This window comes from Betta splendens, chromosome 8 (assembly GCF_900634795.4).
Source record: "Betta splendens chromosome 8, fBetSpl5.4, whole genome shotgun sequence".
Classification (NCBI taxonomy): Eukaryota; Metazoa; Chordata; class Actinopteri; order Anabantiformes; family Osphronemidae; genus Betta; species Betta splendens.
This window is the reverse complement of record NC_040888.2, coordinates 4,112,526-4,138,442: the sequence shown is the minus strand read 5'-3', so window position 1 is coordinate 4,138,442 and position 25,917 is coordinate 4,112,526. Positions and strand designations below refer to the sequence as shown.

General features: G+C 46.7%; 4 protein-coding genes across 4 annotated transcripts; 3 read left to right on the top strand and 1 right to left on the bottom strand.

The window, feature by feature from the left end:
• Positions 1 to 1,240: 1,240 nt before the first annotated feature.
• pitpnc1a (phosphatidylinositol transfer protein cytoplasmic 1a) lies at positions 1,241 to 22,879 on the top strand. The gene is made up of 9 exons (XM_029159001.3): positions 1,241 to 1,861; positions 14,931 to 15,079; positions 16,717 to 16,805; positions 17,256 to 17,263; positions 18,626 to 18,697; positions 19,809 to 19,904; positions 21,055 to 21,210; positions 21,685 to 21,748; positions 21,836 to 22,879. The coding sequence occupies exons 1-9, from the start codon at positions 1,814 to 1,816 to the stop codon at positions 22,144 to 22,146; spliced, it is 993 nt and encodes a 330-aa protein (XP_029014834.1). The 5' UTR covers positions 1,241 to 1,813; the 3' UTR covers positions 22,147 to 22,879.
• Positions 7,296 to 8,522, top strand: LOC114860425 (H-2 class II histocompatibility antigen, A-Q alpha chain-like). The gene is made up of 4 exons (XM_029159006.3): positions 7,296 to 7,454; positions 7,569 to 7,814; positions 7,895 to 8,176; positions 8,275 to 8,522. Exons 1-4 carry the CDS (start codon positions 7,388 to 7,390, stop codon positions 8,409 to 8,411), a joined length of 732 nt encoding a protein of 243 aa, XP_029014839.1. The 5' UTR covers positions 7,296 to 7,387; the 3' UTR covers positions 8,412 to 8,522.
• On the top strand, positions 8,742 to 10,347 carry LOC129604474 (H-2 class II histocompatibility antigen, A-F beta chain-like). The gene is made up of 5 exons (XM_055510878.1): positions 8,742 to 8,888; positions 8,975 to 9,241; positions 9,400 to 9,693; positions 9,778 to 9,912; positions 9,997 to 10,347. The coding sequence occupies exons 1-5, from the start codon at positions 8,837 to 8,839 to the stop codon at positions 10,041 to 10,043; spliced, it is 795 nt and encodes a 264-aa protein (XP_055366853.1). The 5' UTR covers positions 8,742 to 8,836; the 3' UTR covers positions 10,044 to 10,347.
• Positions 22,880 to 23,454: 575 nt separating the features above from the next.
• slc25a19 (solute carrier family 25 member 19) lies at positions 23,455 to 25,876 on the bottom strand. The gene is made up of 7 exons (XM_029159005.3): positions 25,732 to 25,876; positions 25,145 to 25,305; positions 24,917 to 25,072; positions 24,666 to 24,836; positions 24,412 to 24,592; positions 24,196 to 24,326; positions 23,455 to 24,107 (listed from the first exon to the last, which is right to left on the bottom strand). The coding sequence occupies exons 2-7, from the start codon at positions 25,274 to 25,276 to the stop codon at positions 23,892 to 23,894; spliced, it is 987 nt and encodes a 328-aa protein (XP_029014838.1). The 5' UTR covers positions 25,277 to 25,305; positions 25,732 to 25,876; the 3' UTR covers positions 23,455 to 23,891.
• Between the last annotated feature and the right edge of the window lie 41 nt (positions 25,877 to 25,917).

Genomic DNA, 25,917 nt, shown 5'->3' with positions numbered 1-25,917 from the left:
GTGACAGTAAAGGGCGGCTAATGATGTTGAGCAGTGAGCAGTGAGGAAGCCGGGTCTCTTAGCAACAGCTCCGACTCTGCGTGGAACAAACAGCGTGTGTGTGTGTGTGTGTGTGTGTGTGTGTGTGTGTGTGTGTGTGTGTGTGTGTGTGTGTGTGTGTGTGTGTGTGTGTGTGTGTAGGTATCAGGTCTGACACTACAAACAGTTTAGCACGCTGTCATATTATCTTCTCTATAATTCCAATTAGAGGCTGTGTCTGTTGCCATCGTGTGGTAAATCAGGCCAACACAAACAGCTGTTTGTATTGTGTCTCGCGGGTTCGGGGGTTTTGAATTTGTGTCTTTGCATTTGTGTGTTTGCGACTGCATCTGAGACAGGCTTACGCCGTCTTTGCTTTGGCTGAGACGGAAAAGCTTCTGTTTCAGACTCGGAGGCTCAGGGCTCCCTCGGTCCAGGCTCCTCACCCTCCTCCCTTCTACCAGTCTGCTCAGTGTTTCCTTACCCCACTTCACCAAGCTAAAGCTTCAGATTTCAGTGTTTGATTCATTGTGTCTTTGTTAAAATCAATAAAACTGTATTTATAATTCAAATATAAAATAATTTAGTTTCTTATCCTACAGTAAGTCATTCACCTCCAGTCAGTCATAATGTATTACAAGATGTTTATCTTTACAGTAGGTGATATATTGAATCATATTGACTTCACTTCATTCTTAATGTCATTCCAGCCCTAAAATGTTTATTACCTAAATAAAGCTCTCTAGCGCCATCTTCCGTTCAACATCAGTACTACTTGTTTTATACTCATCAAGTTTCCAAAATGCACTAATACAAATACTAAAATGCAAATACCATTTTATAGATGGCTGTTAATGACTGCTAATGAGCTACAAAACATAAATCCATTTAATGAACCAGCGCAGCGAACAGTGATCAGATTCAATTCAGCACCGAGGTCTGCTCTACAATGAGTAGTAGTCATGCGATAGTCAAGGATTTAATTTTATATATTATGTGTAAATATACTTTCAAACGTACTTTTGTTTATTTATTTAAAAAGTGTCATCTTAAAGGAACACGCGCTGATGAACAAACCTAAGACGCAGCGCGCGCATGACTTCCGTTCATCCCTGTCAAAATAAGATGTCATTGAACAGTTGGCGCAAACGCCAACGGTCTTTGCAGCGTATTAAAACCTAAATCTGCTTTACGTTTACTATTACTCGTATTCATTCAACATCGAGTAGCCGCGACGTTTTTGGTGACGCCGTTACCGTGAGAACCGAATACCGTGACTTCCGCTGCACTGCGGCCACTTGACGCAGCTGCTGCGCTCGGCTGCGCATCCCCGAACGCAACTGTCGGGAAAAGTAAACGGAGCGGGAGACGCGCTGATAGAACGGAGGGCAGCCGCTTCCAGGTGAGCGCGATCAGACGAGGAGTGTCGGTGGCTGAAGGCGGACGCTGAACCGGGCACCGAGCGGCTGCGGCGGAGCGCTCGCTGTCGGTGGCGACTTGTTCTGGAGTTGTTTGCGTTCTCACACGCCCCAGCGGCACCGAACGCACCGGAGCAGCGTGGACTCCTGGGTCGCTGGAGCCCTTTGTACGCGCGTGTGTGGAGACCCACGTAGGCAGAGCGCGGCCGCCGCGGGGGGTGTCGCTGCTGCTGCTGCGGCTGCTGCTGCTGCGGGCTCGGCGCGTCTCCCTCGCGCGCACCGCCGAACTCGCGGCTTCCACCTAAATGAGCGACTGAAGACGGAAGACGTGCGCCAGCCTCACAGCGTCCCGCGTCCTGCGTCCTGCCAGCGGCACCATGTTGATGAAGGAGTACCGCATCTGCATGCCTCTCACCGTGGAGGAGGTAGGGGGAAGTTTCTTCGCTTAACGCACGCGTGGATGCGCTGTGGCTGCTGTAAGAACCCACGAATGACCGTTCACTTTGGCGCTACTTTGCAGCGCAGCTTTGTCGTCTGTTTGCGCCGTAAAGTTGCCGTGCGCACGGACGCGCCGCGCCGGTGCGCCGAGGCGCGGCCGCGCAGCCGCCGCCGGGTGGAGCTGGTGTTCGGTGAACGCCGGCAGCTCCAGCGGAGGGGAGAGCGCGATCGTTACAGGCTGCTGTGGGTGAAGGACACGGTGGAAAGATGCGTCTTCCACGTTTCCTGCTGCATTTCAGTTTTATTTTATTGTTGAGTAACATGTGGATGGAATGCACGCTGCTTTAGAGTCTAAGGTGAAAGAAAACTGGAGCGGAGCGTTTTCTATACGATGCAGATATGTGATGTCTTAACATCGACAGATGTTCCAGCTGAAGTGTTTTATTGAGTTCGACCATATAAAAGCATTTTACGCTCCATTTAACCCGGTTCGTGATGTGAGCTGGGCTTCTGGTGCGCCTCTGAATTAGTGTGTTGCTATAGAGCTGTGAAGTGATACCTGTGTAGTTCTGGGGCTGCTTGGGTCACAGCATGTCGTCTTTGGATCGTCATCGTGTTCACTTGTTCTGCTCAAGCAGCTTCTGCGCTCAGTGTGTGTGTTTGTGTGTGTTTGTGTGTGTGTGTGTGTGTAATTACAGGATGCTGCTCCGTCGCATCCTTCTAAGTCTGACTGACTTCTTGTCTCCAACAGTGATGGAAAGAAACAATGGGCCACATGAAGTCTATTAGAAGACCCCAGTAAACAATCAATCAACAATCTGAAACTTTTAAACCTGAATCTAACCATCGCCATCACATTCATGTTTAAGGCTCTGCACACAGAGGCCCATTGATTGATGGTGAGTGAATGTTTCTGGCTGCAGGTAGTGACCACTTTTCTGATCTAAGCTCGAGCCACTGATGGCATTTAGAAGATGTCCGTGTCACATCGTCTCCTCACAGCGACTTATACCGTGTTTTTCCTTGGATGCATAATAAGAAATGATTCATGCAGCGCTTCGCTGTGCTGCTTGTATTGTGTACGCCTCTTACACAACGACAAGAGTCACGAATCAGAATCAGAATGCGAGCGCGTCGTGGGATCCGGTCCGGGGTCTCTGCTGCTGTGGCATCGACCCGGGCTTCCTGTGTGTCAGCGCTGGTCTGAGGTCAGCCTCCTGCCTACTGAGACCCAAGTCCTCGTTCACGTCCCCAGGATGCTCAGTCCCATGACCTGCCAGACGTGAAACGAGGAGCCGGAGGATCGATAGCACTGGACCACAAACGGATCGGTGTGGTGGAGTCCTCAGTTGACTTCACCAGCACGGCTTAAATATTACATCACTTCAGAACCAGCCCACTAAACGCATTCCCATAAGCAGCAAAGCATCTTTCTTTCTCTCATGCACCTTTTCTGCACCACGGGCTGCAGAAAAGCTCCTTCTTCTGCAATTAACTGACCATTCACCGGTTACAGAACCAAGTGTTGTGGAGTTAAATCCCTGTGGACCTGTGTTTAAAACAGTAGAAGCTTCACTATAGTTGTTTCCAGTGGTCGGAGAGGTCTCTACCTGCAGTCTGTCGGATTTCTTCCATTTGCTTGGTTTTCCAGCTGCGAGCCTGTTGGCTCAATGAGCGCCTGCTGTGAGGATAATTGAAACCATGGTGATTTTTTTTTGAGCTCGCACCCACACACTCTCTGTCGAGCGACTCTGTTAAAGTTAATTTTCTTGGTTTGGCAGCAAACGTCTTTTTATTTCCGCTCTGTCTTTTGAATCAGTGGGTTTTTATTTTATTAGGCGCTGGTGTAGAGAGAAGAAGCTCAATAAAAAGGTGTGTGTGTGTGTGTGTGTGTGTGTGTGTGTGTGTGTGTGTGTGTGTGTGTGTGTGCGTGTGTGCGTGCGTGCGTGCGTGTGCGTGTGTGTGTGTGTGTGCGTGCGTGTGCGTGTACGTGTGTGTGTGTGCGTGTGTAATGTGGATACAACCACATTACAACCTGACTGTGTTGGCTTCATGGAGACACAGGAGGGTTCAGGCTTTAACTACTGATTACCTGCTAGAGGGATGGTATCGTGCACAGGATGAATATAAAGGTTTCCTCAGATATTCGGGTTGCTGAACACTCGCTGGAGCAGGAATAGCTGTGTAGTAACAGTAATGAGCTGGTAAACGCAGAAGGTCAACAGTTTTCTATTTATAGCAGAGCTGAGGACCACGTTAAAAGCAGATGTGCTGGAACAGTTGGTCAGGTGACTGGAGGTTATGGGAACAGGGGGACTAGTGGACAGGTGAGTCATGGGGGAGGAGGGGTCCATGTCCACGTCCTGTATAAACACACAATAAGACTTTGATGTGGGATGAACCATAGAGAACATGCTTCATGCATGACTTTGTTTCATTTTTACTATAAAGTTTCTGCTAATTTAAACTTATTATTATAGCTTTAGATTTATTCCGGATCTGAAGCTCTAATGATGTATTTTGTTGAGAAGCAGAACTTCCTGTCTTCTTTAATCTGGCACAAACACCCAATAACCTCCTCAAATGTAATTCACATCAGGCAAAACATGAAGCACGGTGAGACATTCAAAGGTCTCCTAATTACAGCTTAGCCTCATTCAGTTGCCTCAGTTTTTTAAAAGCCATAAATGCCTCCAGTCTGATCATCAGCCTGGAAATGATGTTCATTAATACCAATCAATACGCGTTTCATTTTTCTACAGCGTCGCTTTAGTAGCTGATGATCCCAACAGCTCACAATTTACAAAACACGAGGGGAATCTACTTTTGTGCTCTGGTGTTTGTTCGCTGGAGCCGGCAGCCAGTTGTAGTTGAGCACAAAGACAGACAGCGGTTGCCTGGCAACCTCACGGCGACAACAAGTCTCCAGGATGTGACTGTGGCAACAAAAGCCCTTTAAGACAGCGGCGTGTGGCTTCTACGCATCGGCCTTTAAGCGGCAGCATCAGTCTGATAACATGCCTGCACTACATTTTTCCCACTTCATAAAATGTTGCAGGGCTTTTTACACATGATTACAAGCGTTTTCCTTTTTTCTCTGTTTAAGTGTTTTTTTATTCTACTGGGAGTAACGCTCCAAGCCAATTGCCGAGGATATGACTGTAGTATGAAGCGCGTGGAGGGGAGTTCTTGGAGGCGTCTTAGAGGGTGTTATGTAAAGGTCCACTGAGGACAAAGTCATCTTTTCATCTCATCAGCTTTCATCTTTTTAATTAACAGATGTTAGAGATGCCAAAACTGATTTAACCCACTCAGTAAAAGTAAAAATTTAAAATATTTCCACTTAATTTCATGTCAGAAGATGAAATCTTAAGGGTTTGAGGCTACGCCTTAAAGCTGGGTCTGGTCCCGTTCATTTAACAATAAAGGAATGAAAAAGAATTGTAGTTTTGGGCTTCAGTGAAGCATTTCATTTAACTCGCTAGAACATATCTGCTCACACGTCACGGGAGGAGGCAGAGTCGCCCTAAAGCTGCTTTACTGTCAGTGTCGAAGAGGAAACAATAGCCGTGCAGCTAGAATAGAAGCCGCGGTGACGCGCTGTCACTGTGGCACCAGCATGAAGACAGTAGCGTGAGGAGGAGCAGCTGGAGCCATGGGCTCAGACTGGATCAGGGTCAGACTGCACGAATAACAATAAATGATTCAGACGTGTAACATGAATGTACCTTTATTTAAATCACTTAATGAGCGCGTTTCATAATTAGGCTTTCGGGACTTGAGGTGTGAGAGCTCAGACTGAGCCCACGGGTCGCTTTCAGCTCGTTAGGGGAGGTGAGCAGACGCCTCTGTGACACCAGCTGCAGGCCGGAGGGTCGCCGCCGCAGCGGGTCGCGTCCTCCTCCGGAGCTCGCGTCTCATTCACACCCTACAGAAGCAGAACCTCTGAGTCTCGCGTCTCCGCCGCTCTCGCTCAACGCGTAACATTTATTTCACGCTTTGAAAGCTCCACTCTGGCAAATTGCAATATCAATTTGAAAACAACGCATTGTTAAGCACCAGTTCGCAGCCTGTCATTTTCCAGTCTGATTGGCTCTGAGTCGTGGATGTGATCGGACTCAGTAAACCAGAACGGGTCGTGACGCTCATCAAACAGCTTAAACATAATTGAATCTGTCTTTTTCTTACGTTGAACTAACGTCTGTCCACACAAACACAAAGAGACAAACACAGCGAGGCACAAATGTCTGTCTATGTGTATTTATACATTCTAATGCGCATATGTGATTAAGTGGTGTCCTGGTTGCCATAGCAACGCAGACACCTCACAGCTAATTAGAAGCCTGTGATTATGAAGTGGTTTTCTACGTACATGTATGTAGTTAAATTGCATTTTCCGCTGCTAATGTGTCTTTGCTGGTTTGTGGGATAAACTCAAGCGTTAGCCGTTAATCCTGAAACCTTCCTCCGGTTCTCGACGCTGCCTGGATTTCTCTGACTCAGCGTTCCTGGGCAGCTCGTTCGGTCCATGGGTGCAGGTGGTCAGCAGCATGGATCCTCGTCTTCGTCTCTGTGGCATCTGCTGCTCGTGTCAGCAGGATCCACACGTCTGAAATAATCATTTAGGCTCAGCAACGCTTGGCTTTTCATTATTGTATCACTACAGAGCAGCCTGTGGTGTGTTTTCATAGTTGTGTCCATCTTCTACGATGTAAAATACACAGAATTATTGGTGCAGTGAATGACGGATGAGCTCGATCTTTTTGCTCTCAGTCTCAATATTAACCAGTCACACAAAGTAAAACTCAAACTAGGAGGTATGTGAAGAATGTTGATAAGTTTGTATGTGTGATGCCAACCTGCTGTTTTTTTTACCTCATTTACTTCTGCTCTGAGTATTTTACTTCCTCATGGTAGGAAGGTTGTTCCTGTTTGGCCTCTTTTCTTGGCACCAGCATATTCACCATTAGTCCCAGTCACCGGGGTTTTTCATGTTTGTTTATATTTGCCATTGTCAAAGAATTAAACCTCATGACAGTTTCAGTACTCAGATGACTTCCCTCACCAGTTTCAGACAATCTGCGGTTCATTAGTTACACAATCACAAGCAACTGTTAACTTATTATTCAAAACTGTTTATTCTTAATGTTTATTTTACAAATGTGCACATAATGTATTTTACATGTTATTGTGATAATCATAAAATGTAATAAAAACTAAATTACACAAACATATGGTGCAAAACACAAATAAGAACACACTCAGGTCAAACAAAAGTGAAACATTGCATTTTCTGGATGAAACCAGAAATACCAAAATAAAACGAACCCTTATATTATTGTCAGGTCTGTTAGCTAATGCTAACCAGCTAATGGTACTGTAGGTCATGTAACTGAGTGCGCGTGGTTCACTTTCCACAGCGGATACTTTGCCTTTAACTGGCCAAGTGTAAACTGGTTTGTAGGTATGAGGAAGGCTCCACACACTGTAAACGCACAAAGCTACGACACAGCATGAACGACACCATGTACTTCAATATCATTCTTATTATCTTAGGAGCTTTTCCCACCTGTGCACAAAGTAAGTGTATTTTTATTACTTACTGTTACTGTGGTGTACGTGTACGATGATGGAGGCTATTAGTAGCATGCACAGTTGTTGTTGGATTCATATGTGGAGTCTTTCTTTTTGTAGGAAGTCATGAGTTTTGTCTTGCCTACGGATGCTTTGACTCCAGTGATACTCAACTGTCGGTGACGCTGGACGGGGAAGAAATATTCTTTGCAGACTTTAAGAAAGGAGATCTTGTTTGGGACAGCAGAATTCCTACCTCCATCCATATGTCAGAGGCTTACGGTTATGCAAAATATTACAGGACACTATGTAACCATGATCTAATTTATTTTAAAAAGGACAAATCGGAAGTAGTGACGATCAAAGGTTAGTAACACTGACTCATACTACTGACCAAGCATCAGTTAAGGAATCTTTATTAAAGTCTTATATATGTTTATTTAAAGAGGCACCAGAAGTCACCATTTACCCAAAAGAGGAAGTGATAATGGAGGAAGAGAATACTCTCATCTGCTTTGTCAAACACTACTTTCCGCCCTCAATCAAAATAAAGTGGACCAAGAATGATGTAGAGGTCACGTCTGAGGACCCTTTCATCAAATCTTTAACTAATATTGATGGGACATTTTATGTTATCTCCACATTGGGATTCATCCCAAATGAAGGCGATATTTACACCTGCACAGTGGATTGTGAGATGATGGACGAGCCTCAGACTAAGTTTTGGGGTGAGATAACAGTCACGTGGTTTTAATTGATTATTTGTTAGTCTACATTAACCATTCTGTGAAACACACCTCATGTTGATTCCTTCTGTCTCTTCCAGAGGTTGATGGAAGCATGTACACAGCAAAGACCCCTGATGGTCCAACCATCTATTTTGGTTTTGCTACGTTTTTTGGACTCGTTGGAGTTGCTGCAGGGACGTTCTTCTATGTTAAAGCACAGCAGTCTGATTCATGAACAATACTTTACAGAGGTTAACGTTCTGAATATTCTGCTTTTAAGTAGTGGAAATGGATTTAACATGTATTAAAATTTTACATTCTTCATTTTCCTACAGTAAATGCATGTAACTTGTCAAACACTACATCAAAGCAAGTAAATACAATTACAGTTATTAAATGTTCTTGCTTTCAAGCTAACTCAAGCGTTTTTATTTTGCAATGAATTGGTTTACTGGACCCCAGAGGGCGTTGGCATTTTGGGTTGGCAAAACTCAACAATGTTGTGTTGTACACACCCCTCAATTATTTTTGGTTTTTATCTTGATACTCAACAAGGGAATTTCCACAGCTACAGTAGAGTGTTGATGCTTTGGCATTTTATTGTATTTACTTCCTTTAACTAGTAAGAGAAGAGCAGCATTTGCCTTGACGGCTCCAACCATGCGACTTTATCTGCTGGCATTTTGTGTCTTTTATAATTTTCTCAGTCTGGGTAAGTCACTTTACAGTTTAAAGTTTTGGACATTGAAATGAAAGTTGTTTTTCGTTGGTCGTTAATACTTTCACACCCTTTTACAGTATTTTTGGATGAGCTGTTTTTGCAATATAGTGCATGCTGTACCTTCAAAGGTGCAGATTTCAGAGATACAGAATACAATATTGTGGCCCACCTTAACAAAACACTATTAATGAAATACAGTAGTACCACAGGAAACTGGACAGGATACACAAGGTTTGCAATGGAAACGGCAAAATTTTGCAACTCAAATCCGGTGGATAGAGCCATAAGAGCAAAAGAGAAAGACATTTTGTGTGATGACAACATACCTGTTGTCAAGCAGTTGTGTAAGTAGTGTTTTACTTTTTATTGTTTTATAAGATGGAATGATTGCAAATTTCAGCTTGTTATTTTATGTGCAAAAAATGATTTTTGATATCATGAATGTATCATTAGTTTTCCCACATTTGATGCATCGCTCTGAATGTATGTAACTTCTCCACAGGTAACCTGAGATCTGTTCCCATCATCAAGCTGAATTCAATGAAGCAGTTAAGGGGTAGCCTACCTGACCTGCTCGTGTGCAGTGCCTACGATTTCTACCCGAAATACATAAAAATTACATGGTTGAGGAACGGGCAAGAGGTGACCTCTGGCGTCAGTATGTCTGAACTGTTACCTGATGAGAACTGGTTCTACCAGGTCCATTCTTATCTGGAGTACCAGCCAGCTTCAGCAGAACAAATCACCTGCATGGTTGAACACCCCAGCCTCTCTATGCCTGTGCTAAAGGTCTGGGGTAAGGAAACACCACCTTATAAACTGAATACACTGTAAGTCTCCAATAGAAACACTAAAAACACTTTATTTCTTTATTTCATAGACAACTCCCTCTGTCAGTCAGACCGTGTTAAAATTATCACAGGAACAGTTCTGCTGGTTCTTGGAGTTGTTGTTTTAAGCTCTGGATTCATCTATTACAAGAAAAAGTCCACAGGACATGGTAGTTGTCGTCAAGGTAAAGAGAGAGAGATAAAAGATTCCTTATTTTATAAGCAGCTGGTTTTATGTATTTAGAAACTAAATAATTGTTCATTATTAGGAGAAACGATGAGACCTGCAGAGCAGCTTCTTGTGCTGAACAACTAAACTGATTGACAAGTCACATCATGAAGACAAGGACAATGCTGCTGAGGACTGCTAGCAACAGCTAACGACGGCTAGCGACCAACCCTATATGATAACCACGCTGGCAGATCATTTTGCTCATTTATTCTATATTGTCTATTCTATGCCTTTATTCTTATAGATACTAACGTTTACTTTGTCATAAACTCAGTTTATGTTACGTTATGACTTCGGCAGTGTTGGACTCCTGATAATGCAACCTTTAATATTGCGTCACTACATTTTTCACTGTCTGATCACATAATAAAGCATCTGTACAATGTTAGTTTATTGAAGTGTGTCTGTCCCTGTGGCTCACAGTGAACTGATTAAAGCTGTTGTGACTAAAACACACATTCACACTCACATTTCTGAACAACACTGTCGGCTGCTCAGCCGCCGCTCTTTGTTTTCTCTACACCTAAACCTGTAAATATATTAGCTTCCCTGTGTTTTATTAATTATCACCATCTCACATTTTTGAGCAGGTTTTTTATTTCTTCTTTGATGGCGCCCTGTCGTTTCGTACTTCTCCCATTCTCCCATCTTTGCTCTGTTGCGTGTGCTCCATTTTTTCCCTATCTCTGGATCTCAGCGGGGGCTGTAAGAAGTGCTCTGTGCTCCCTCTATGCATAATAAATGAGACGGTTTTCCCCAAGCAACCTGAAATCCAAGCTGTACCCAAACACTCCAGACTGGAGTGGCGGGGACAAAAGGCTTACGTAACAGAGGAGCCTGTTTATCAATGTAGAAATCACCTGGTTCATGCACCAGACTCGATCCTTCGAGATCTGAGTGAGTAGAGTGAGTGATGATTGGGTTCAACCCAGATCTTCCTGAAATGTCTGTTTATCTGTGCCCTTGAGCAAAATATTTGCCAAAGGTGCCTCGGATTGTTGTGTAAATGGGTTAGTAGGGGTTTAGAGGACTCTCATTTCCCACACTTACAGTCGCTGGCGTGACATAAATCAAGGAGAGAATAAGAAGGAGGAGAGTAGAGGTAGTGGGGAGGGCAAAGGAGGGACAGATGTTCTCAGTCAAGTCCTGTTACGTAAGGTATCAGCAGCCTTTCCCTCTTCCTCGCTCCTCCTCATCAGCTGTAGCCTCCCTCCATCCTCCTCCCTCCATACCGGGCCGGGGGGGAAGCCAGATGCGCAGTGTACTGATCCGATGCGGGTGATCTTGACATTACGCAACCGTCTGCTCCGTGACCTCAGACGTTGCAGCAATGGAGGATGAGAGCGGGGGAAGAGGGGTGGAGTGGCCTCTGTTAATAAGCCGCCACCATTCACATAGTTTCTGCAGCACTGTTGAGTGCATGTCAGAAAAGGCACCTTCATCGCACCTCGCCGGCCGCCCATCCATCCTGGGCCGCTTGTCATCGCTGTGGGATGTGAATTCATCAAACCGCTCACCTTCACGTTTTTGCTGAATCGTCACTTGCTCTTGAGAGCACGGCCAACATTTCTGCTGGAACAGCAGTTCGAGGTGTGGGCTGCACCCCAGTCCTCGCTAAGGTTAGAACTACTGCTAATGGAGCCTCGGAAGGTCCCGGTAGAAGTCCTTCCTGTGTTGGGTCTAAGGCGTCTGTTTGTGGCTGTGTAGCTTGTACTGGGTGCGTGGGGTCTGCTGGTCTTTGTAATGGAGTTCTGCGATGTGATGCACCATACGACGGCGGTCCCCGCTTCCATTATGTCAGTGTCAGGAGTTAATGGAGGTTGTTGTTCCCCACAGCCTGAAGGCGCCGCGTGCCGCCTGGGTTCACTTCATCTGCTGTCAGGCCTCAACGCTGCGTCTCATAATCCAATCTACTGTGTTTATGTGGTTGTTGTTTTTGTGTGACGCGTGGCAGCACATCCACTGGAAGTCGCCGCAGACTTGAGCTCATCGTGCAGCTCAGTTGTGGCTGCAGTGTTGTGTCTGTGGTCCAGGTCACGTGTGCGTGTTCAGTGTATGACATAAAAACAACAACGTCTTACAAAGACATCATACATGTAAATATTTGATGAGGACCTTTGTGCTGCCATCGAAGCTAAATTCAGCTAATTTAAAAGCTCATTTATAAAACATAGTCTGGGTTATTTCAAGGTTTTTTGAACACTACATAATTCCATACATTCATTTGATGTTTAATGTTAACTGACTCATGGTGAATGTTGGACTAACTACCTCTAAAGAGTCTATATGTGGCTGTAAGTGATTCCACTAATGAACTGTATGAACCGTTAATTATAATAATAATGTGGGACTTAATTGATCTCCTTTGTGTCTGTGCTGTGTTAAATAAGGAAGAATCTGCAGACACACCCACACACACACACACACACACACACACGACGGACACAAACATGACCGCAGACACTTAAAGCAGTAATTACTCTGACATGTGGGTGAATTTTAATTCCGCGTTACTAGTGAACCCACTATTGTCTCGTGTGACTTCTTATCTCACACTCAGTGGCTTTAGCGCAGCGACCACAATTCCCCACCAGCTGCAGCTTGGTTAGAACGGACAGAAAAGCAAGAGGAAGAGAGAGAGACTTTAAGGGAGTTTAATTATATCGCAGTTTGCTCAACTTTAAACATAATTTTGCATTTAAGACTAACATGCGGTTCATGGATTATGAAGCCAGCGTGTTTCTTGCAGTTTGGGTGTGCAAGGACAAACGGTGCTGGAGGCTGGAGATGTTCAAACCCTCTTGAGTTGAATTTGTGACATTGGTGTATAAATATAAATGTTGCTTGAAGATGCTTCTCATTAATTCTTATGTCTTTAGCCTATTTTCAAATGTAACCAGGACATCGCTGTGTGAAAGTGACACTTTGATTGTTCTTCCTTCACATGTATCTGTACTGATGTTATTTGGAGAGTGCTGTCTCCTTGGATCAGCCTCTCTCTTTAAAGTGGCCCATTAGCTCTGTCTGTGCCATTAGTGGGTTTCAAGGCGTCCGTGCTGGTGCTGAAGGTGACTGAACTGGAGGCTGGTTTAGCAGCTATGGCAAAATGTGCTAATGGCAAACTTTGGCGGGCGAGTTAGAAGAGTTCACAAAGGGGGCGGTTGAGCTTGGGAGGCAGAGAAGTGGCCGCGGAATCAGAATAAAGGCATCAGGCGAGTAAATCCCACGACGGGCGAAAGAGACAAAAACTACACCTGCGCTCGCAGGAGCGCGTCCTTTCTCCTCGCCGTCGGCCTTTGATCCTGCACAGATCCACGACTGTTTTTAGCGAGAGGGAACGAGAAAGCGAGATAATAGGAGATTATTCATGGCCAATCTAGCGGCAGCGAGGGGCCACTTCTCTCCCGGTCAGACGACAATGAAAACAGCCGCCCATTCATCGGCGGCAGCGCTCACGCAGACGCAGGGAGACGGGCCGAGCACAATGGCTGGTGGGAGGAACAAAACCGCGGCGTGTGTGTTTACACAATGTGTCTGATCCCAAATGAACCCGGCAGAAGGAGGAACTCTGCTCCTTAATGCCTGTGTGTGAGCGTGAGAGGCTCTCAGTGAGAGAACCTCTGATGTTTGGTGCTTTTCATCTGCTCTCTCATCGTCTCAGACATCTTTCTTCTTTCTTTAACTCCTCACATCTGCATCTGTCTTTAATGACAAAATTATTGAATCTCATTGAACTTTTCTTAAATAATAATTTAGTCTGTGTACATTCATTGTGTGTTTTTATGACATGATTGTTTGAATCTGTTCACATTGTTGACAGTTCAGTGAGGTTATACAAATGTCTAATGATGTTTCCACAGAATCTGAGACCTAGGCACATACATAAACTTGTAGAAGTTTTGCTATGTAGAGAATGGGGCTGCGTTGCTAGGCAACAACAAAAGGCCCGTCTCGCTGGAAAAACAACAGAACACGATGAAATGAAGTCGAACAGCAGACAGACAGTACACAGTGTTGGAGTGCAGCAGTCTGTACTGTACAAATGTCGGTTTCACCGTCGTCAAACTCTGGACGGACGCGTCGGCCGGGCGTTTGATTGATCGCCAATCCCCTGTGCATATGCGCGCGATTAATACTTGGCTCCCTTGGTGTTATGTCTGGCCTCTGACTGTATCAGCGCAGTGGAAAAAGAGGGTCTGACTGCAACAGCTGTTGAGTCAGAAACACACCACCATCAACATTCCAGCTGGGAATACTCGCCTTGCCTTTCTGCCACGGGCTGCAGATGGAAAGACCTGGCATTGTGATACAAGTAGTTTCCTACACCTCCTGCACCGACTGCTTTTTTTCCGCCACACTATCACATTTCTCGTTGATTTGCCACTAGTTGTGCCGTAGAGCCACGTGTAAGCCCGCATCCCAGGCAACCCTTGTGTTTTTCCATCAGCTTAACACCAGCGTCCTTGGTCAGAGCCCCGTGTGCAGTACGTGTGTGGCAGTGCGGGCCTTCATGACCCTGTGGCATTCCAGCATAAGCCGCCATCGGGGCCGTATCACTTTCCCAGACGCCGGGAATAGGCCGGCGGCCGGTCGGAAACCTCCGTCCTGGAACACGCAGCGTTTTCCAAACGTATGGAAAATAGCTGCCGTGTCACCAGCGCGCGCGACACTGTCATTGCTCCAACTGGGTCAGTCAGCGATGAGTGGAAGCCTGTAGGTGTTAAATGATGTATCTCAAGAGGCTCTGAGGGGGAGTCACCTCACCAGCTTCTACTGCTGCTTCTATTGTTGTCCAACGCGACCTCTGGAAGCTCCTTGTCACGGGGTAACCCCTGGAATTCCCGTCCAAGGTTTATTTTTCCAGCAGCTATAAAACAATATTGTTGACTCTTTGACCATCATCATATTGTTCCCGTTCATATATGAAATATGAATCTGACGCACTCGCCTGCTTGTTGCTCTGTCTTTCAGTACCGCATCGGCCAGTTGTACATGATCAGCAAGCACAGTCACGAGCAGAGTGAGCGCGGCGAGGGGGTGGAGGTGGTCCAGAACGAGCCGTACGAGGACCCCGAGCACGGATCAGGCCAGTTCACCGAGAAGAGAATCTATCTCAACAAGTGAGTGTCGTCCACTTGCAAATATTCTGGGGTTCCCAAAAGAGCTGCTAATAAAGCTGCTAGGTGAGACTGGTGCTGATGTCAACATCTGCAGGCTGATCATCAGCATTAAAGGTCACATCTAAAGTAAACATACATATATTCATGATGTTATTCAAACAACAAGCAAGATTAACATTAACCTTAAACAATATGAACACACACAGCAGGAATGAGAAGGATCGTTCGCCAAGCTTGTTTTTTAGCTTCTGAGTTTTATGAAGCTTCATATGCATGAAATTGAATATTTAATTTAGTTCTATGTAGATAAAAATCACATTAAATTGTTGTGTGTGTTGTCTGGTCTGGTTCTGACACATCACCTGCATTTCTGTCTGTGAAGCTTCAAACAAACATTGTTGTACGAATCATTCAGTTACTTGTTCATAAATGTAATAATTTCAAACTGTGACTCATCAGTAAGATTATTATACTGGGAGTAAAACACTCCCTGATATTTTTCATTTGCTTTGGATTAAAGTGTCAAACTCTGCAAACCAATCTCAGCTCATATTGATTTTATGATTAAGGCTGAGACAGATTTTGATCTGGTTTAATAAATGCACTTTTTTTTCAAAGCCTTTCATTCAGTCAGAAAAAGGTGATATCGTACATCTGGGTCCCTCATTCCCAAAAATAGGCAACGTGGACACAGACGAAAAGCTCCGATAAGAGGCGACGGGGCTTCGTGGTCGGATGTGACAAGCAGCGGGCCGTCTGCGAAGTGTCATTGACAAACTGAGAGGAGAAGGAGGTTTATTGTTGCCGTGGATGTGTTACTGTACGCGTGGGCGGACAGAGATGAGGTCAGCGTGAGTGCCGGATAATTTGAGCAGTCATTGTGGCGCGTCGTGCCGGCCCCGTTCCGCCCACGGGCCACCTGTTCCCCAGCAGCCGTCTGTGCTCGCGGCCGGTGCTGCAGTCCCGCCTGCTGCGCCTCCACGCTCCCCTGCGCGCTTGGCGGGCCCGTTGGAGCGGCCTCGCGTCCCCCGGCACCACCGTCGCCTCCACGAGGCAATAACGACTTCTCCCCACTGCGTGAGACGATCGCGGCTGCTCCGGAATGAATTAGCCCCAAACGTTCCCCGTGAAAGCCGGCACTTAACGAGCGCTATGGGTTCAATCACGGGGCCGTCGCCACGCGTGATTGGCGGCGGCAGCGAGCTGTTTCTAATGGGCCTCAGTAACGACCGTCTGCCCTCGCACCCGTTTTCTGCCAATCAGGACTCGTAAAAAGTATCAGGGCTTTGCTCCTACTTGGCCGCTGCCCCTGCTGATGTGCCCCCTCTCTAAGTCGCATTTGCCGTTTGATTGGATGCCCAATTAGCTGCTAACGCTACTGTCAGCGTTTCCAAGGCGTTTGCGCCGCGTCCCTCGCTCTCCGGAGCCGTCGAACGCAGGGTGTAATCAGCATAATCAGCGTCCCCCCGGGCCCCTTTGAGAAGCATCATAGTGGCTGAACGCAGCTGGACGCTTATCGTGGCATGATAGGGTCAGAGACACGGTAAGGCTGCGGCGCACACAAGCTGTTTGTCTCGTCGGTGCTTTAACTGGGCTGCTCCTCCGATCAACCTCCTCTTTCGTGGTCTGTGTTGCAGCAAACTGCCCAGTTGGGCGCGAGCGGTGGTCCCTCGAATCTTCTACGTGACAGAGAAGGCCTGGAACTATTACCCATACACTATAACAGGTACGGCCTCACCTGCATGTGAAGGATCCCTTTGTCTCACGCTGTAATAATGACAAACACACACACACACACACACACACACGTTCGTTTTCCACCTTCACAAACACCTGCTGGCAGCTGTTATAGGGGATCACAGCGAGGGCAAGACCATACGGAGGCAATATGCTGTCGAATGCAATCTGCCGGGAGCGCTGGAGAGATGGAGCCCACGAGGACGCGGCAGGCCACTAGTTATTACTCAGAGCAGCTAATGAAGGCATCGATCCCCTGCATTAACAAAAGCAGCGTTTTTGTCTGTCATTGTTTTCTGACCTTATGCTTCATCTGAAAGATCTACTGGTGTGACGAGCTCAACGCTGCTTCGCTTTCTCTTTTGCGCTGACTGACTCTGTTTTCTTCTTCTTCTCTCCTTCCTCCTGCGCTGATGGCTGCTGCTGGGAACGCTGTCAGAGTACACAGTGAGTAGCGGAAGCCGAGCGCACAACACACGTCCTGCACAGAACCAGCATTTTGGTTTGCAAACCTGAGGGTCGAGTCACCTCATCGTTTGGGAAATTCTGTATTTTAAAAATGTTTTATACCAAATGGTTCATAGATTGATCTAGACAAATCATTGTCACATTAATAGATCATCAACAAGCTAATTTCTTGCAGCTGTGTCTAAACTCAGATGAATTATTCACCAGGCCAGAGCTTCTGAGCAAAGTTAAACGTTGAAATATAAATGAGGGTTCGGGCCCAGCTCTCGCTCCAGTGCTACCGCTGGGTTTGAACACCTGCATCTGAGCTGCACCGGGTCACGCGTCGATATGGGCTAATCGTGGAAGCGTCCCATCGACGGCATTAGCAAGCCTCCGCTCACAGCAGTGTAACAGCTTTAATTGACTATAGCTGAGAAAAGCACTAATGATTTGCTTAGACTTTGTCGTTAATGCAGAACTCAGAACAGCTGGATCCTCCAGGACGGTCCTTCCAGGTGATGCGTAAATGAAGGAGTATATTTATTCTGGCCCAACGACCCCCTGATTATGAGTCTCCCTTCTTCGTGGTCAGGGAAACAGACAGGGATCAGTGACACCCACTTCTAACGAGTATCCAGAGAATAGAGCTAATATAATAATTAGCAGCTAATAGTCGATGAAGCCAAACAATCCATTTGTGCTTCTCCTCTGACTTCACACAATCACTGTTCCAAGGCCAGCAGGATTCATCATGCGGCATTTCCTTGCTGCACCGCAGGCAGTAATTACAGCACGATCCCTCTTACACACACCTATGCACCGCATTGACCATGAGCTCCGGGCTTTGAGCCTGTTAGTTCTTCTTCCTCTGCTGCAGGGCAGAATTGATCTGTTGTGTTGTGTCTGTGCCTCCTATAAACTACACACACACACACACACACACACACACACACACACACACACACACGCACACACAGCAGCTTATATAACCAAAATCCAAGTCTTTAGTTGTGTAATAATGGGAAATGTTTAGGTTCAGCCTAATCAAAGTGCCTCGTTTAAAAGCTGATGAAAGCTGGTGAGCATCGAGCAAGAAAAAAAGAAGAGTGAGTGATGCTGCTGTAAATCTCCACAGTGAGAGAAAAATCATTACTGCTCATCTGCTTCGTGTGATAAAGCGCAGATGTGGAGGCACACAATTAGTCTCACATTTCGTCCTGCGAAGCGCTGGACACACGTCTCCCACCGACTGTATGTGATGTGATCTGGGCCAGACCCGCTTTAAGCTATGCAGCGATTAAATAACAGCCATCACGGCAGCGATCGATGTCTCAGCGTCTCGTCTTTTGTCGTCCCCAGTGCTCCTTCCTGCCTAAGTTCTCCATCCACATAGAGACCAAATACGAGGACAACAAAGGGAGTAATGACAACGTGAGTACCGCGCTGTGCTGAATGTTTAAGCCTCCCAGTCGTTCCACTTTATTTCTTCATCTTCTTTTGTCTTCTAAGTCACCACTAGAACCTTTTCTATGCTATTTGATGCCCTTCCCCTGAAATGTTAATGTTGCTAAGAGGAAATCATTAGGGAAACTTATGGCCGTGACCTACAGTCAGGACAGCTTAACATCGGGACCAGAACCACACCATCACTTCACTGCCTACATTGATCTTGTGTCTGTGCCCTCATCTAGAGGCTAATGAGAACATTTGTACATTAAAGTTCACTTTATGAGCGTTATCAGCTCAAATCTAGAAGTGCATATTAATAACGCGATAATGACAATTAACAATTAATCAAGCACTTTGTGGTCTGTTGCTTTGCTCGAGGCTCTCACAAGCATTAGAAGGACTGTGGGCACCAGGGGCAGGTCTGAGCTTACGCAACGGCTTCGATCCGTTGGCGCGGCGGCTGGAAGCGGCGCGACGCCGCAGCTCCACCCGGTGGCGGCTCCGGCAAGTTGCGCCACGACTGGAGCGGCTCCGCAGATGGTCCCGATTTCACGTCCGAAAGCGGCCGTAACAAGTGGGGGTGTCGACGACTTGGCGTTTGGCTCCGGCCGCTCTCAACTTTCACACTTCCCCCGTCCGCGCGGGTGCAGTCGCAGCGACTCACTCTCCTTCTATTGTTGTCTTTATAACCCTTTCATCCATTCGGCCCCTGTTCACCTGCTGCTGCGCCTATAAAAGGGTTTAAAGTCGGCAGCAACGACTTTGTGTGACGCAGGAGCCACGTAAACGTTCGTGTTCCAGTGTAAGAAGAGAGAAACTGACTACATGATGTGTTACTGAGTGTGAGTCACATCCGTCCTTATAGTTTGATCCAGTTTATTGTCTGAAGCGAGAAGGAAGGAGCCCATCATGTCAGGAAATGATCCGTCCAAACCCTCTAACCCGTTTTACACGTCTTTCTTCCAGTACCTCATCATTTCATCCTCCGTTCAGGCTAAAATGGCTCCTCACGCCTCAGTGTGGGAGCTTCCTGGGCCGTACTCTCATCCCCGCGCTAGCTCCTTCTCACCCTGAACTCCTCCGTGTTCCTCAGATCTTTGCCGGCGAGCCCAGGGACGAGGAAACCGAGGTGTGCTTCATGGACATTGCTTACGACGAGGTCCCCGAGCGCCACTACAAGGAGTCGGAGGTGAGGCTGAGGCCGGGATGCAGGAGGAGGAAGGGGGAGTGAGGCTGGAAACAGAGAGAGCGGAACAGAAGATCAACACAATGCTACGCTAACCCCTCACCCCGCAGCGCCAGCTCCTCTTTGACCACCAGCTGGTCGCCTCCCCCCTGAGGGACGGGAAGGAAATTCACGTTTCTGTGAGGGGGAAGTGATGGACATTATGTGTGGTGTCTGACATTTGTATGTGTGCACATCCATCAGGGGGTGATGGTCATAAAGCGCTGAGATATTAATAACTAAGTGGGGTCCTGGGAGCAACGCAGTGGTGTTTATCCTCGACACCTACACACACACACACACACACACACGCACACACACACACGCGCACACACACACACGCACACACACACACACACACACACACACATACTGGGCTTTATGGCAGTTAAGAATAGCAGCACACAGACGCTGTCCACTGTTAAAAGTGGAGGTCACACGGCCCAATGTAAACATCAGACACCAGCCATGATGGTCAGAAATGTCAAAGGCGTCATTTTAACTAAGCATCATCACACCTGAACACAACATAATGGATTCCTGGAAACCGAGCACCACTGGTAAAATCATGTGATCACATAGTTTATTAGAAGATAAAAAGTAGCAAAAGTAGAAAAATGTGATTCAGTGTTAAAAGTGCAACATTTAGGGATTATAGACGACGCTTGTCATCGTTTCTGGTCTTTATCTGCCAAGAAACTTCACCACACATTTATTTGCGCAAGAAAAAAAAGCAACAGGCCGGTTCCACCTCGCTGCGAGCGCTTTCCCTGCGGAGCTGGAGAGAGAGCTGTGAATCACCCCCCTTCAACACACACACACACACACACACACACACACACACAGTCACTCACACACACACACACACACACACACACACACACTGTCACTCACACACACACACACTCACACACACACACACACACACACACACACACACACACACTCTGTCACAGTCAGACGCACGGCCACGAGAGAACTGAGCTCCGCCGCATAATGAGTCCATGGGGAGAAGTGATTAATGCATGTAATGTTTGTGATCAGGGACCGGCGCTTTGCTGAGAGAGAGCTGAAAACGAGCGTGTGTCTGTGTGTTCTTCTCGTGGCGTCGCAGGACCTGCGGTATTTTAAGTCGAAGAAGACGGAGCGGGGCCTCCTGCAGGAGGGATGGATCCACACCCAGGAACCCATCATGTGCTCCTACAAACTAGTCACGGTCAAGTTCGAAGTCTGGGGCCTGCAGACACGCGTGGAGCAATTTGTGCACAAGGTCAGCATGTAAACGCATCAATCACAGGAACACTCCTGTGCAGCCAAACTTTGTGAGTCAAGTCAAGTGGTGTCAGCGCCAGAGGCGATTCATTTCCTGCTCTGAAGACATGTGATAAACAAACTGTTGGCCCTGAACCAAGTCAGGTTTCTGCAGAGTCCACACTTCATCTCGTCTGAATGCCACATCCATTTCACCCAGCTCCCCACAGACCGTCCCTGGGGTGGAGTGTCCCTGTTCTCCCCTTGCCCCAGGCCACACACACACACACACACACACACACACACACACACACAGGCCATTACTCGCACGGAAACACCAGGAGTGACTCGTATTAATCACATTCCTCCAGGGGTGAACTGACACATTTAGAACTTGAAAATGTCTTGAAACTCTGCAAAGTCACCTGATTCATACCCTCTGTCCTTCCACTTCTCCTCCTCTGACCGTCTCCCTTTTTCTCCACTTGCTCAGGTGATCCGCGACGTCCTGCTGCTGGGACACAGACAGGCCTTCGCCTGGGTGGACGAGTGGATCGGTGAGCGAGTAAACCCGGTGAGACCGACCTCCTGAAAGCAGCCTGCCGTGTTCATTAAAGCTCCGTCCCGTGCCTCTTTGCCCACAGACATGACCATGGAGGAGGTCCGGGAGTTCGAGCGGGCCACGCAGGAGGCCACCAACCTGAAGATCGGCACCTTCCCTCCCACCATCTCCATCTCCGAGACCCCGCTGGCGTCCTGCGCCCGCAGCGGCCCCAACAGCGCCCCGTCCACGCCCCTCTCCACCGAAGCCCCCGACTTCCTCTCGGTGCCCAAGGAGCGTCCGAGGAAGAAGTCGGCTCCGGAGACCCTGACCCTGCCGGACCCCGGGCGCAGGGACTCCCTCTTCAAACTGCCCAGCTTCTTCAGCTGGAACTCCAGTCCGCAACCGGAATGAGGGGCGAGCAGCGGCGCCCGTGAACGCCCTCCGCCTGTGGATCAGTAAAGGATGCCTGCCCAGCGCGTCCTACAATGCTCCCTCACCCACCCGCCTCCCCCCGCCAGCTGGAGCCAGGCCGACACGCCACTGATCCCAGCCCCACTCCGCAGACCAGGAAAGCCGGCCGGCACAGACGGCTCCACGCCCGGAAGGCGTCAATCCACGTCCATCCCACTGAGAGTCACACCCGTTCATTCCCTCCCGTCTCCTCGTCACACCAAGCATCAGGCAGCGCAGAGTCCATTTAGTCTGACAGCGCGTAGCATTTACTCCTCAGAGTGTTTCGTCCCACAGAACCTCCTCGTTTTCATCCAAGCTCAGGGTGTTTTGAAGCGATATGGTGTCGGTGTGAGGTGGTTGTGTGTCCTTGTATATACGGTGCAGTATGAACATTAAATAGCGATAAACAGGATGTAACCAGTGATGCTGCTGCTATGCTGTGTTTTATTAGTCATGACGTCTGTACGTGACATTTGTAAATGCATGACCTGGGCCACAGGAGCTGCTGCTGGGTAGTTGTGATTTTCCTTTGCTAACTCGGCCTCGTTCGGGATGTTGTTGCGCTTTCACAGCCTGGTCGTGTCGTCTGTTGTGTTTTCTGCTTCCTTCGCTCTAACTGTGATGATTTGTAGTCATACTGTTGGTGGGTTTTATATTCAGTACATGGAATTAAATGCTGTTGTGTCCATAACTGTGTGAGGTGTTTGTTCATGTTCGTTTTGGTGGAAATCATCATATTTAGACTGTTTAATTTGAAACAATATTTGAAACATTTATTTGTAATGTAGATTTTTCTTAATAGCAACTTCCCATTTCCTGTCTGAGACTTCCTTCTGTGCTGCTCCTCAGAATATGTGGGAAGATCAGACCGTTGAGAAGCTCTGCTATCTTATAACAGACTCTGTCATTTAGATTAGAATCACCTCAGTAATGAAGCTGTTTGTGTCGTTATATCACTTCTTCCTTGTCTGACAACGCCTGAGAAAGATCTATTCTAGATTAAGAAGTTTAATTAAATTCTGTTTTAGTGCAGTGCAGATCAGCTTTAGACAGTTCAATTTACAAATACACGCATACAACCGCAAGATTCTTGATGAAACTACAACAATAAGACACCAGTTGCAGGAATGTGGAATCTGAATGTCAGCTCATTTTCAGGAAACATTTTGAAATACTGTGATACAAAATCACAACTGGATTAGAAAACTGTCATATTTAAATAACTCTTGGGTTGTTGTCCATCTTGCCAACACAACACAACTCAAGTATTTTAAAAATATCTTTAATGTCCAAAATTATTATTTCAAGAATAACACACAACACATGCTTCACCCATGATAATAGGCCAGAATAGAATAGATAAACACAAATGTCCATCGTTGGTGTTTGCACAGCACTGCCACCAACTATTCCCTTACTGTGAAATGTGCAAAGTTCAGTTTGAATATTTACGTTTTGAATATTTACTGTATTCTTTAAACACAAGCTCACCTTAAAATACCCATATTTTAAAAAGGTGTAACAGCACAGGTACAGATAAAATGAGGCTGTTTTGCCATCGTTATACATAAACCCTTTAAAATGACAACAAACAAAGTGACAACACACACTTTGACCCAGCGGTTGAATTTGTAAGTGCAAAGAACAAGGTGAGTTTTTTTCCCATGTGCATGATTTGGACCATTGGTAGTTTTTACCTGTCATTATCTTTCCCTCTGGTCTTTGGTGAAGCCTTCTGTTTTCTGTCTCTGCTTCATATTACGCATGGCATTAAGGAAAAACTCATACCAGAAGAAGGTGAAGCCTGTTGAAAGTGCAGCCTTCACGAGGCTCGGTGAGAGGCCTTTGAAAAAGCCTCGAACGCCCTCCTCCTTTGCTATTTGAGCCATGCAGTCCACCAGGCCTCGATAACGGCGCACCTGCACGAGAACGGGAGGCAACGCTTAATGCACATCAAATAAAGCATGAGCGCTCCAGAAGTGTGACGTGTGATGCAGAGGAGCTCACCTGGCCAAAGTGAGCTCTGGCTGCTTCAAAGCCCCCAACCTGCAGTCTCTTCTTGAAGAGATCAAACGGGTATGTGATTGTTTTACTAATCATTCCAGCTCCACTGCCACTGATCAGACTCTGAATGTTCCCTAGAAGTTGGGACATAAAACATTGCATGGGTTCAGCCGGTGCATACTGTACTACATGTTTCCTGAAAACTTGAGCTTCATTTACCTCCTGAGTTTTCAGTCTTTTGCTGCGAAGCAAGAAGCTTTTTAAAGACGTTGTAGAAGAAAAACTGCAGCCCAGCATATGGAAACACGGCCATGAGCGTGGGAGTCAGTCCACGGTAAAACGTCCGTACTCCTTCGGAGTGGCACATTGTAAACACAGCGTGTCGCAGGTTCCTATACACCTGAGAAGAATAATACACACCTCTGGTAAAGTTAAATACAAGCCAATATGAAGTCAGCAGTGGCGACTCGTACCTTAGGTTCTCCCTGAGCCGCAAAGCGTGTGCGCAGTGTGTCCAGGGGCTGGCAGACCACCGTAGCGGAGCAGGCTGCCAAGCCACCACACACAAAGTGAACCCCCGCTGTCTGACTGTCGTACGCCGTCGCCTTGTGCACTGCTTCGGTCAGAAACTCGAAACTGGCAAACTGTGAAGCGCATGCACAAATTAATACATTTAAAAGAGAATGAAAAGTATGTTTGCTGTTTGTTGGAGTTTTATTTCCACCTGGACGGCACCGTAGCTGATGGAGAGGAGCTGTGCAGGAATGTGGCCCTTCCAAAAAGCGGAGATCCCCTCCTCTGAATGAATGCAGCGAGAAGCCTGAAACAAGCCCCAGTACTTCCCCGCCGGCCTCAGCGAAGACACTCGCTCAATCTGCAGCTAAGAGGGTAGAGAAAACTCAAAAACATGCAACGTCAAAGATAAACATGCAAAGCTACATCATGCAAATACCTGAAAGCGGATTTTAATCACGTCAAATGGGCTGACGAGGGCTCGAGTGACCATCCCAGCTGCTGACCCAGCCAGGGCTGCCTCCTCTGGAGAGAGAGCAGCTCCCTGAGCACCAGGGTCATAGCCCACCATGTTTCTGCGAGCCCAGGCCGCTGTTACCACTGTGAACAGAAACCATCATCAAGTGCTACTGAAATAATTATCATTTATAAGGCCCAAGAGTAATAAAGAATGATGTCGACATATTAGGAAACATAGAAGTAAATATGTATACACCTCATCATATGAAGTAACGAAGACTATTAAAGATAACGACGACTATTAAAACAGTTAAATATTAAAAAACAAAAACCAAATTATAAATTGGTAGATAATTGTTATTTCCAACCAGTTATACAACCACAGCTATAAAACCGTAGACACATTTAAATTTTAATATAATATTAGCGCTACAGATGTGAAAACTTTTAAAGACATGAGAACAAGCAGCTACAAATGAAGAGGAAAAGTATAGTTACCATTACTGCCAAGCTAAGCTAAGCTAAGCTAACACTGAAACTCATCAGCGTCACGGAACGAACACTTACCGAATTAAAGTCCTTCATAAATTGTATTAATAGAACGATAACAGAATCACGATGTGTCTTACACCAACAAAATAAGACCATGTTTCCACGAAACGTCATGACTTTGTATTACTTCCAGGTTCAACTGCGCCTTTCAAAGAGAAAATATTACGACAAGATAATTACTACCTCAAGATGTTTATTTAG

Bases quoted from the DNA above. Each gene is read 5' to 3' on its own strand.
- LOC129604474 (XM_055510878.1), top strand. From the start codon at position 8,837: ATGCGACTTTATCTGCTGGCATTTTGTGTCTTTTATAATTTTCTCAGT. The intron at 8,889-8,974 runs GTAAGTCACTTT...ACCCTTTTACAG, and splicing joins TTATAATTTTCTCAGTCTGG to TATTTTTGGATGAGCTGTTT. The intron at 9,694-9,777 runs GTAAGGAAACAC...TTTATTTCATAG, and splicing joins GCCTGTGCTAAAGGTCTGGG to ACAACTCCCTCTGTCAGTCA.
- pitpnc1a (XM_029159001.3), top strand. From the start codon at position 1,814: ATGTTGATGAAGGAGTACCGCATCTGCATGCCTCTCACCGTGGAGGAG. The intron at 1,862-14,930 runs GTAGGGGGAAGT...TCTGTCTTTCAG, and splicing joins TGCCTCTCACCGTGGAGGAG to TACCGCATCGGCCAGTTGTA. The intron at 21,749-21,835 runs GTGAGCGAGTAA...CTTTGCCCACAG, and splicing joins CTGGGTGGACGAGTGGATCG to ACATGACCATGGAGGAGGTC.
- slc25a19 (XM_029159005.3), bottom strand. From the start codon at position 25,276: ATGGTGGGCTATGACCCTGGTGCTCAGGGAGCTGCTCTCTCTCCAGAG. The intron at 25,073-25,144 runs GTATTTGCATGA...CTACCCTCTTAG, and splicing joins TGATTAAAATCCGCTTTCAG to CTGCAGATTGAGCGAGTGTC. The intron at 24,327-24,411 runs GTAAATGAAGCT...CCCAACTTCTAG, and splicing joins AAAGACTGAAAACTCAGGAG to GGAACATTCAGAGTCTGATC.
- LOC114860425 (XM_029159006.3), top strand. From the start codon at position 7,388: ATGAACGACACCATGTACTTCAATATCATTCTTATTATCTTAGGAGCT. The intron at 7,455-7,568 runs GTAAGTGTATTT...TTCTTTTTGTAG, and splicing joins TTTTCCCACCTGTGCACAAA to GAAGTCATGAGTTTTGTCTT. The intron at 7,815-7,894 runs GTTAGTAACACT...GTTTATTTAAAG, and splicing joins GGAAGTAGTGACGATCAAAG to AGGCACCAGAAGTCACCATT.